This window comes from Mirounga angustirostris, unplaced genomic scaffold, assembly GCF_029215605.1.
Source record: "Mirounga angustirostris isolate CCGP_5_RB_7025 unplaced genomic scaffold, mMirAng1.0.hap1 SCAF_1, whole genome shotgun sequence".
In the NCBI taxonomy this organism is placed as follows: domain Eukaryota; kingdom Metazoa; phylum Chordata; class Mammalia; order Carnivora; family Phocidae; genus Mirounga; species Mirounga angustirostris.
In genome coordinates this window covers 57472695-57485246 of record NW_026991709.1, presented here as the reverse complement: position 1 = coordinate 57485246, position 12552 = coordinate 57472695, and the positions used below count along the sequence as shown (strand labels likewise).

The 12552-nt window shown below is 39.0% G+C and overlaps 1 protein-coding gene across 1 annotated transcript in view; it reads left to right on the top strand.

The window, feature by feature from the left end:
- Positions 1-4663: 4663 nt before the first annotated feature.
- SLC9C1 (solute carrier family 9 member C1) overlaps positions 4664-12552 on the top strand; it is a 75086-nt gene continuing 67197 nt past the window's right edge. The window contains exons 1-3 of the mRNA XM_064589402.1: positions 4664-5091; positions 6232-6332; positions 8949-9077. Coding sequence (XP_064445472.1) covers positions 4941-5091; positions 6232-6332; positions 8949-9077 — 381 coding nt within the window. The 5' untranslated portion in view covers positions 4664-4940. The remainder of the gene's footprint in view (positions 5092-6231; positions 6333-8948; positions 9078-12552) is intronic.

The window sequence follows — 12552 nt, the reverse complement described above, 5'->3', positions numbered from 1 at the left end:
ATGTTTAGGAAAAAGAAATGAGTATATCATTATTCCTAAAAATTTCTCCACATAAATGTTCCAGAAGTGAAAGTCCACCTAGCCTGTTCATTCTCCTACATGTCCCAAAGAGCCATTCTCTCCCTTTTTTTCCTAATCCAGCAACCTACTTCCTCATATTTCAAAATCTCTACCTCCCTGTCTTACCCAGGACACCCACTTCTGGAATTCTAGGAAAACAGTGTCCATCAGCTCTTTGCCAGAAACCCACTGGTCCAAAACTTTAAATTAACATAGCAATAAAATCCTTGGGGTTCCTTTTCACCCTTATTTATGTATTTTTGTATATTTTTTTAAACAAACATGGCCTTAAGACTTCCAAGGTCTTTGGTAGTAAAGGGGCAATGGTGCAGAGTAGCCTCTTCTGGTGTATTTCATCAGCCAATCAAGTCAGGAGTTATGAACCTGAAGCCAATGGGTGCAGACCAGGGGCGGGGCTTGGAGCAAGTAACTGCAGTTGAGGTTGCAGTTGATCGTTCCTGTTCTGGGGTGACCAGAGTCGCTAGCCTCCTCTTCTCACTACTCCAGGATACTCCTCCTGAGGCTCTGGACGGTGAGCCCTCCCGCGGCTTACCCTTTAGGAAGTTGTCCCCTCCCCTCTGGGACTTTCCCTGCTGGCTCAGCCTTTCCTCGGAGCGGAGCAAATGCTCCCACAGTATTCCGGCTACCCATTCAGCCAGCCATTCCGGAGTTTCCACCTTTCCCTTGGCAGCCAAATCAAGGCAAACGAGCCTCTCCGTTGGCCTTTCTGCCCCTTAGCCCCTGCCCCTCCTCATGACTCTTCCTATATCATCCCTCTGAACTATTTACCTGGCGTGGGTTTGTTCCCTTGGCCTTGCTGAGGCACGGAGAGGGAAGCACACTGATGCCCTGGTCAATCCCCTCAGGTGCATGGAGCTGAGCCAAGAGGGAGGAAGAGCTCCTTGGGAGTGAAGAGGCATTAGGAGGGACACAGACCGCCCACGTCAGTCAGACTCCGTGAGTAAGGGCTGCTGTGTGGTGTGGCAGGACCCTGCTGGTGGATCTGTCATAAACCATTAGGCCAGAGTTTGCAGCTCGTGACGATTACTGGGGTGCCACCGTGCCCTCCTCAAGATGCTTTTGTCAGCTAATTCCTGAAGAGTGTGATTAGAAGGAAAAAAGACCTCCCGTTTTCAGGGACAGGGAATTAGTCTTACTTCCACTTTTCCGTGACACAGAATTTCTTAAGACTGACAGACTGTTGAGGACAAGGCTACATTCCCTTTTTGAGAGAGCAGTCATCCATCTACTCCATGCATAGTGCAAATGGAGGCATTATCGAATTTATTGAAAAATTAATGTGGGAGACCTATATGGTAATTTCAAGACAAACGAATATTTTTCCCTTAATGAGACACGGACTCATAAACTCCAAAGTTGTCAAAAGTCAGCTTAAGCTTAAGAAGAGTTTTAATTACATTGAAAATATGTTTAGTCTCACTGCTATTTCTGTACCCATACCTAGTATGGGTAGTGTTAGCATTTTACTGAGATGAGATCATTTCTTAGGGTCAGAGTTTTGTTAGGAGAACTCGGAGCAGAGGTTGGAAAAGCCAGAGTGAGTATTTGCCACATATTTACAGCCAGATAGTGAAATTCTGTTGAACTTGATCATCCATATCCCTGAATTTCAAGGATAATTAAGACTCGGAGTAATTTTATTCTTTTCTGAAAGGAATTGATTAAAATTGAATATGTAAACACCCAGTAAAGTTTTCAAATAAACAATTTTAGAAACGAGAAAAATGCTTATGGGAACGTGTTTTTAGTTTGAAAAATAAACTCCTTAACTGTATTAAATTCTGCAAGCATGTAAGAATGTGTAACTATGTTGCAGAAAATACTTTTTCTTTTTTGGTCAAGCCTGTTTGCCCCAGGATGTTTGAAAATATTTTTAGTTTGAAAAATAAACTCCTTAACTGTATTAAATTCTGCAAGCATGTAAGAATGTGTAACTATGTTGCAGAAAATACTTTTTCTTTTTTGGTCAAGCCTGTTTGCCTCAGGATGTTTAGTTTTGGAGTAACAGTGGGCAAGTTAATAGGTGACATTGACATTATTTTCCTAAATAGTTAGATGTTTAACTAAAAGCAAATATCATCAAACTATCACAGTGTTGTTCCCTAAAGGCACGGACCTCTCCTAGCGCAGGGCTTCTGAATAATGGCTGCTCATTAGAATCACTGGGAAGCTTTTAAAGTTCCCAATACCCAGGCTAGACCTCAAACCAATTTAATTAACCTCTGGGGGTGCCACCCATACATCTGTATTTTTTTTTAAGGTTCTATTTTTAAGTAATCTCTACACCCAACATGGGGCTCAAACTTACAACCCTGAGACCAAGAGTCCCATGCCCTACCGACTGAGCCAGCCAGCCACCCCCACCTCTGTATTTTTAAAAACTCTAAGTGATTCCAACATGGACCCAAGGTTGAGAATCTCTGTCTTAGAGGGATGGCCAAGCTCACTCTGCTCCATCACTTATATGGCTATCAGGATCCCCGGGTCTACCTTCAGCTCTTGACATGTTAAAGTAAAGTGAAGGAATTTAGAAATCCTTTGAGGAAAAACAAAAACCAGACAAACACAAAAAAAAAACCCCTGCCATCAGGGAACTGGTCTGACACTCAAAGCTAGGTGTCACTCCGTGTCATCACCAGCCAGCCTGTTGCTCGTATGTAGTCCATATTATTCTCCTGTTGGACACAATCTCACAGAACATCAACATCAGATGAGGTCACTCGAAACCATAAAAGTGAAACAGAAAGTCACCAGGCAACCCATAGATACCAAACATCCCCTCTCTTGGCTAAAATGAGTGATTGCTGCTTCTTTACCCGTGACAGCTTTATCCTTGTTCCAGGCTGCCCTCCCTGTAGATATGTTAAGATACCCAGCCACAGAATTATCCTTGCTTTCTGACAGCACCAATCTATAGTAAACCCTTGCTCTTCTGGACCTTCTCCAGAATCACCCAGCCAGAGCCCAGATCCACAATAATTTCAACATCCTGTTACTAACCTTGTCTAGAATTACCCAGCCAGAGCCCAGATCCACAATAATTTCAACATCCTGTTACTGAGACACCCCACAGTTCCCCAGGGTGAATGTTCTCCCTTACTGTGACAAACGATGAACCCAACTTCTCAACCTCAGATGTGTTTCTGGTGGTCTTTGCCTGAAGGGCGTTGATACTCTTTCTCACAAAACCTGACTCAAGAATAATAAAAAGAAACTGGATTTGAGACTAAAAATGGAGCAATTTTGCCTTTGAATTGGGTGAATCACAGTGGTTGTTGACTTTAGCTGCACATTAAAGTTGCTTGTGGAGCCCAGGCTGCAAGTCAGACTGATTTAAATAGAAATCTCTGGGGATAGGACCCAGGCACCAGTATCATTATGATACCATAGGTGATGCCAAATAAATATAATAAGCACAGAGAGAATAAGTGACACAGACTAGGGACCTATGGAAATCTGAGGCCAATAGCTGTGAAGGAAGCTGCCCAGAGTCTTTCACCCTGCAAGCTGCAACCCATCAGCCCTTTGCTTATGGGCAGTCTGACCACAGTCAGCACTTTTATATTGGTGCTAATATACTACAACCTTTATAAATGATGTTTACAAGGCTCTTTGATGCTAGTGATAGAACATCCAGTGGAAAGCAGCATAAAGTAAAATTATTTAAGGATGAGCCCAACCCTATAAATAAAACACACAAGAGCCATGAGATGGCATGACTGGTTGACTTTTTTTCCTGTTTTTTGGAATGTTTGTTTACATATTTATTTCAAAAGTGTTCAATAAACATGTATTCATTTAATTTTCTCTTTCAAAATATTATTTTTATACTCAGGAAAGGGCATATAATAAAATATAAATATTTGAAATTTAAAAATACATTAAAATTTGAAATTTAAAAAGACATTGTTGGATTATGAGAGGAAGTTTGGTAATGACCAATTGATTTAGCATGGCAGCCAGAGAAGATGCTAATAGTGGACACTGGAAAATGCTAAGTCACTATTAATGAGATTCAATTGGAAGAATCCCCTCCATGAATTTAGGACCCCAATATAAAACTCTCCTTAGCACGGGAAGCAGATGAGATTAGCGGACTGTAGCTATGACCTATTTCTTCAAACCAAGACACATCCCAGGACACATGAGATAGAACATGTAACAACTCCCCTATTTTAAATCCTTTTGGTTTCAACATTTTTTTTACATTCTTGGTCACTATGTAGATATACAAAAGTTAGAGAAAACCTGGCTCCTCACTCCCAAATGAGATAAAAGAAAGCTATGATGGAATAGCACCATGGTCTATTAATTTCTGTCTGGAGAGAGCAACAAATGAGATCAGAACATTCTGACCCCATCCCATTTCCCACTTTGGAATAGCTGCCAGGAGATGCTTCCAGAGGCTCAGCTAAGTTGAGGGCAAACCTCTCAGTTGTCCATCCCCAGAACTAATTAACCTACACCAGTTTGTGGTCCCAGGAACTGGTTAGATGAAAACTCCCTTCAGACAGTTGGGTAGGTGCAGGGCGAATAACAGCTGAGAAGTGCTTGGTATAGTAAGTGAACACAGGGTGACACTGGCTAGCCTCCGTCACTCGGGGTTGTACCTTTTCTATCTCATTTAAAATGTAAGCGTCATAGAAGGCACAGGCTTCCCTAAATTTGGTGGGCCCTAAGATATCACTAGAAATAATTAAGGAGAAATATGAGCTTCTTCCTTCTTCTTCTTTTTTTTTTCTTTTTAAAGAAATGCGCTAGAAGGTCAGAAAGAAGGCAAATTTTACAATCCTTTGATCCTGTGAGAGTTTTGCTAAATTCTAAGAGTTGAATTCAGCTGGTCTGTGAGAAACAACAGAATGGATTTGAATTCCAGTCTGTCTAATTTCACTGTTCTTACCAAAGGATTTTCTAGCACATGGCTGGAATTTTTCAGAAGTACGTTTATGACTACTTCTGATGATCTCCCTGAAATCATTCTAATATTGTCCTTGATCTGCACAGTTGGAGGTAGGTGTAACTCTCTTTATTTGAGTTTATTCTATGGCTATATCTTGTAAATGTCACCATATAGAACTGAGGAAAGTAGCAGTAATAGAAAGTTAGAATTTTGTTCCTAAATTCATACTTTTAACCTAAGATTATCAACCAAATGAATCCAATGATAATCTGCCTCTGAAAAGAGACATGTAGAGACTGATTCATATTCTTCATCCTCTTTTGGATTCAAAGTAGTCACACTTTTTACCTGGTAGGTCATGGTTAGATTTAAGTGATGGGAAGAATTGAAGCAGATGAGCCAAAAATCAAGGGTTGGGGGATTTTGATAACTATCTGCGTGATCACAAACTATAGTTTCATTCATATATTAAAGCTACTTGTGTACCACTTTCTTCACTTGAACAAAGAATTTTCAAAATGAGTGGGGTCTTTTGAGTGGACCAGTTACTTTTTAACCACTTGGTTGGGTGTCCCCTAAGTTTTGTTCAAATAATAAATTATGCCTAACTCCTATGAGAAGAAAAGAATACTGTAGAAATCAAAAGAAAGCCCCCTTTTTTTTTTGCATTCTTTGATTAGAAATTATATTACAAAGAAGCAGAAAACATTAAGCTGAAGGAAATGCTGTGATACAGCTTATTGTACTTTGATAACAATTCATTACAGGTTTTCTAATGTGTAGTAGGTAAGCAGTAATGGGAAGCTAGTTTTTCTCATTGGGCAAATTCTTATACCTAGTTCCTCATTGTTATTTTGGGAATCAGCCAGGAGATTTCATTAAAGTTTCATTATTTATTAACCTCTTATTGCAAGATTGCTAAAGAAACTAATATCTGATTATAGCATATACCAAAAAATTGCTATAAATATTTTAGTAATAACCCAAGAGCCAATGACTTCTAGCAGTATTTACTAAAGATTCTAAGGAAATGAGATACTTCATAGAAGAGGTAAATACAGAATCTAGCAGATTAAGAATTATACTGATTCAGTGTGCTTAAGTATGAGAGAGGTTTTCAATTACAGGAATTAAGTAAGTGAAAAGTGAAACAGTATTTCATTGTCCTCAGTATTAAGAAAGCGTATCAAATTAAAGTTCCATAAATGTGATATTTCACTGCCTTTCAGTAAAGATGTTTTTTTTTGCAGCATTTTTGAATCTACACTTAAAAGACTTTCCAATTCCTCTCCCTGTGATATTATTTTTAATTGGATGCAGTTTTGAAATATTAAGTTTTACATCTGAGCAGGTGTGTATAGTAAATATGAATATTTTGTACTATATCTCAAATTCATACAAATACAAAGATGGCTTAAGGAAACTTGCAAAAATACTTGCCAGTTCACTGCTCTGCCAGTCGATGGATGCTTGTGATATGGATGACATCAGATCAGATGTGTGAAAAAAGGAACCAGGGGTGACAGAGCTGAGATCCAGCTAAATGTAGTCAAAACAGAGCCTCCATCTGAAAGGAGGTAGGCAACTCAGAGAATGAGTTCATATACACCTACTGAGAGTGTGAGCAGCTAATGAGAATTTAAGCAGAATTCAAAAGCTAGACAAGAATTGGTTTGTTTTTTCTTTAAAGATTTTATTTATTCATTTGTCAGAGAGAGAGAGAAAATGAGCACAAGCAAGGGGGAGTGGGGAGCAGCAGGCAGAGGGAGAAGCAGGCTCCCCACTGAGCAAGGAGCCTGATGCGGAACTTGATCCCAGGACCCTGGGATCATGACCTGAGCTGAAGGCAGATGCTTAACTGACTGGACTTGGTTAATAATATAGAAGCCCAGAGACCCTAAGCTGCTGGTATAGGACTCTAGTAGCAAGAGAATTCTGACATTGAACCAATCTATTGCCTCAGTTAGGAATGTTTTACAGGGTTTCCATTAGAATAGAGGCTAAACTTTAAGTGTGTGTGACTTATAAGATCTCAAGAAACAGAAGTTGAACCTCTTACCTGGAGCTGGACGTGAGGAGAAGGCAAACTACAGATGTAGTCCAGGCAGCTACAGTGTTATAAATAGTTGAGAACAACTGGAGTCAGGTAGAGGCGTACATCTTACTGTAAGGGATGTAGAATGTATCATTGACACATTAGATAGTTCTCTAGCCCCGGGGTTGGCAGCAAATTTTTCCATAAAAGGCCATATAGTAAATATTTTAAGTTATACAGGCCACGTGAGCTTTGTCACAATTACTCAACTCTGCCATTATCGTTCAGAAGCGACCACAGGCAATATGTAAGTGAGCTGGCATGGCTGTGTTCTAGTAAGACTTTATTTCCAAAAACAGGCCTTGAGTCAGATGTGGCCTTGGGCCATAGTTCACCAACACCTACTCTAGTCAATCAGAGTGTGAATGAGAACATGTATGAAAACGATTGGCTTTCCCAAACAAATGTAACCAGGGCTATTAACGAACATCATGGAAGACATGTATCCATATAAGACCCAGATTATTACTTCATTTGTCATCAATAGGTTTTGTAACTGTACAGTTTTGACTTATATGCAATTTTAAGTACATCTATAAACTTAATTTTTCTATTTGTCAATAACCTTTTAAAAGAAGAGAACAGAGGTCAAGAACTGTGAAGGGTCTAAGATTTACTCTATTTGCAAGTAATAAGTTAGCCTGCCACAGTTTCATGGTCTTGGCAAAAGACATGGGACTCCTAGGCCCAAGAAAAGGACTTTAGTGCTCACAGCGATAGCAGAAGCCGGAGTATCAGCATCTTCTTGTGCCTGTTCCATGAGCCCCAATACCCACAGGGAGAAGCAAAGAGGGCCCAGTGAAACCTGCATACACAATGGATTGCATTACAGGAGAAGAAACCTGAGTTTTAGAGAACTTGAATATTTTGTGATGGGCAGTAAGCTCACCTGATCTTTGCCCTGGAAGGAGACACTGTCCTTGTTACAGTATAGTACACCAGCTCTTTGCTCTAAAGGGGGGCACTTGGCTCTGTCTTCCAAAGCTGTTAGCCATACAAATATTTTTGAAAGATAGTCTGGAAGAAAAGCAATCAACGCCTCCACTCATAAGATGTAGAGAAACACAAGAGACTCATGGAGACTCATCCCCCCAAAGCAAAGATACCACCTAACACAGCGGGCAATCAGTGTTTCCTTAATGAACAGAATGTTGAGTGGATGTTCATAACAGGATTTACAAATATCAACTAAATATTTTGTGATAAACACCATTAATTAGTTATCTCATTCACAGCATTAACTTCCCAGTTTCTATTCCTGCTATTCTTCCACACCCATCTTCTGTGTAAACCATGGTTAATTATTTGTAGTTTCTGAAACTTGATATGATTGTTTACTTCTTTGTGGATGTTGTGCATGATAATCTATCTACCTGAAACCTGTCTTCCTCTTTTATGCCGGAAAATCTTCTCCATATTCTCTTGTACCCATATCAATGTACTTTCTATACCCGTTGTTTAAAAAATAAAATGGGCATGGAGATATGCATTAACTTCCACTGTAACTGGTAACAATCTGATGGAAAATTATGAAAATCTGGGGCTCCCGGGTGGCGCAGTCAGTTAAGCATCCAACTCTTGGTTTCGGCTCAGGTCATGATCTCAGGGTGGTGAGATCGAGCCCCACACGGGCTCTGTGCTCAGCGGGGAGTCTGCTTAAGATTCTCTCTCCCTCTCCTCCCCCAAAATAAATAAATAAATCTTAAAAAAAAAGGAAAGAAAATGATGAAAATCAATAGAGTTAAGATTGGGACACCTATTACATTGTGATATATCTTTCTCTCTTTCGCTAGAGATAGGAGTGCCTGGCATGCAATCGATGCTAATAGAAGGATGGATAAATGAAAAAATGACATATTTTTATATTATTAGGTCCAAATATATGCAGATGCCATACAATGGATGAGTCCAAAAGTATTTTTTTATCTATTTACACCAATAATTATCTTTAATGTTGCATTTGACATGGATGTTTACATGCTGCAGAAACTATTTTGGCAGGTAAGAAGTTCTCTTTGTGATAATATCATTCACTCATGAACTACTATATGTTATCTATGTCCAGATTTTTTAAAACTTTGCTTTAAATTAGAAAACAAAGAAGACAAAGAAAAAATATAAGGTGCAGGAGAAAAAAATTCAGCCTTATATTTTATTTTTTAAAGATTTTATTTATTTATTTAACAGAGAGAGAGATAGCGAGAGCATGAACACAAGCAGGGGGAGTAGGAGAGGGAGAAGCAGGCTTCCCATCGAGCAGGGAGCCCAATGCGGGGCTCGATCCCAAGACCCTCGGATCATGACCTGAGCTGAAGTCAGACACTTAACGACTGATCCACCCAGGTGCCCCCAGCTTTATATTTTAGTGAATAAGCCATATCTTAACAATCGCCCAGCGTATTGAAGGCTCAGGAAAAAAAAAAAAAAAACTTACGGAGAAAAAAAGTAATTCTAAAAATCTGACTGGCAGAGCTTAATGCCAGTTATAATTTTAACTCTGAGATGCTATTAGAGAGCTATTATGAAATAGATTTGATCCAGTTGTTTGATTATTTTGCATAAAAGCCGTGTTTTAAATACCCACCTTCTAAAACTTCCCATATGCACATGAACAAAAACGGAGAATATTCACAAAAACGGCTATAATTCTAATTCACCAACTATTACGATTTTTTTTCTCATTGTGTGCTATTTGAACCCCATCAAGGAAAGACCTCAAGGAAAAAATACTCCAAATCTTAAGCAAGGTATACATTTCTTTCAAAGTAATTAAAATAGCTTTATAAATATAAGGTCATTACCTAAACTACATTAGAAACAAAACTATTAAAATAATTTACTTATTTTGAGTCCAGGCAAATGGGAGTTCAGACAAGTGACCAAAGAAAGAAAGAAAGAAAGAAAGAAAGAAAGAAAGAAAGAAAGAAAGAAAGAAAGAAAGAAAGAAAGAAAGAAATGGAACAGAATAGAGATATAAAAGCCTGGTGATGTGTATTAAAGAGGGCATGTTCTGCATGGAGCACTGGGTGTTATACGCAAATAATGGATCATGGAACACTACATCAAAAACTAATGATGTAATGTATGGTGATTAACATAACATAATAAACAAAAACAAAAACAAAAAGTACTTCGGGCTGGTTTGGGTGATCTCTGCTGAGCCGTCTCTTGCATTTCTGTACAACTGTGGGGTCAGCTGAGGTGGGATGAGCTGGATGGCCCCACGCACGTGTCTGTTGGTTGTTACTGTTAGCGTTGGCTGTAGGCAATGGGTGTCACTACCATGATCTAGAAGTTTATTCCAGACTTCTTCCCATGACGGCTGCAGAGTCTCAGACATCAACAGAAGAGGGCAAGCTCCAATTTGCCAATGCATTTTAGGCCTGTACCTTCATCGTGTTTGCTCTTGCTTCTTTCAGCCAAAGCAAAGAATGACATGATAACCAAGTCAGTGCTGGAGATAACTTTCCAGTGGTGTGAATTCAGAGAACAGAATTACCGCAGCAACTTTTACAAACAATATGCTTTGTGACTTATTAGGGTGTTGACAACTCTTGGTGGGAGAATAAGGATTTGGGCCTCCTGACCCTCAGTCTTCTTGTCTCAGAGCCTCATCCTAATTTTTCCTTTGAACAGGAGTTAGTAATACAACTCTCCAGACCATCAAAACCTTGCAGTGAGAACCCAGCCATCCTAGAGGTAAATTATGTAGGAGGCGTTGATTTTCTCCCACTGTCCTAATGTTGTCACCAAGGTTTATCCACCAAAGACTCCCTCTCAGGAGCTCCAGGGCTCAACAGGGCCATATAAACACTCCGTCATTGTTCTGTCACTTCTAAGATTCAGCAAGAGATGTATTAAGTCACTTAATCAAGTGACTTAACCAAATCCCTTAGCACTAGCACCCCAGCCTCCTGAATTAGAGTCCAGTGTTTATTCCCCAATTCATCATGCATGACTGTCCCCGTACAAATGAAGAACAAAGTAATCAGAAGGAAGATAGCTTTTAATATTTTAGTTCTTCTGAATTCTTTTTTTTTTTTTTTTTTTTAACCATCTTTGGTTTTGCTTCTGTAGGTCCTATGGCAATGCCTCATTGCCTAGCAGGTGATAAATAAACATGTAATAAACGAAGGATTGAGAGCCTGTGTTTTTTCATTAGAAAATGCATGACTTTCCTGATGTAGCAAAAACTGAGACAGGAAACTGGGGGTGTCATTTGATTTTACTTCTCTGGAGAATCGTCTTAAACGGAATTGATTGGTACACTGTTGGTGGCTGTGTTTGTTGGTAAACCTTTCTGGAGGGCAGTTTGGCAATCTCTGGGGAAAACCCTAAAATGATGCATGTCTTTAATATTACTTATTGAAATTCTAAAGATATAATTAAGGATGTATAATAAGATTTAATCACAAGACTCCTATATGCGCGTATACATATATATGGCTGTTTTTTTTTGTTTTGGGGGGTTTTTTTTTTTAAAGATTTTATTTATTTATTTGACAGAGAGAAACACAGTGAGAGCAGGAACACAAGCAGGGGGAGTAGGAGAGGGAGAAGCAGGCTTCCCGCGGAGCAGGGAGCCCGATATGGGACTCTATCCCAGGACCCTGGGACCATGACCTGAGCCGAAGGCAGACGCTTAACGACCGAGCCACCCAGGCGCCCTATATGGCTGTTTTTATTTAATATTGGTAGTAAGAGGCATTTGTCAACATCTTTATGAAATTTTTATATAATTTTTCATTTTCATTTTTATTTTATTTTTAAATTGAGGTATAATTGGCATACAACATTATATTAGTTTCGGGTGTATATACAACATAATGATTCAGTACTTATATATATTTTGAAATGACCACCAAAATAAGTCTAATTAACATCCATCACCACATAGTTACAAATTTTTTCTTATAACTTTTAATACCTACTCTCTTAGCAACTTTTAAATATACAGTACAGTATTATTAACTATAGTCAGCATGCTATACATTGCATCCCCACGATTTATTTAGAACTGGAAGTTTGTACCCTTTGACCTTCTTCACCTCTCTAGGTCCTATCGAATGCCTCATTGCCTAGCAAATGGTGAATAAACATGTAATAATGTTTCACCCCTTTCACCAAACTCCTGCACCGCCCCCAACTTCTGACAATCGCCAATCTATTCTCTGTGTCTATGAGCTCAGCTTTTTTTAAGAGTCCACATACAAGTGAGATCATACCGTATTTCTCTTTTTCTATCTGACTTATTTCACGCAGCGTAATGCCTTCAGGTTTCATCCATGTTGTCACAAATGGCAAGATTTCCTTCTCTTTTACGGTTGAATAATATTCTATTATATATAATACATATTCTTTATCAACTCCATCTATTGATGGACACTTAGGTTGCTTCCATGTCTTATTATTGTATATAGCTATTGTAAATAATGTAAATTTACATTACTGTATTGTAAATAATGCTGCAATAAAC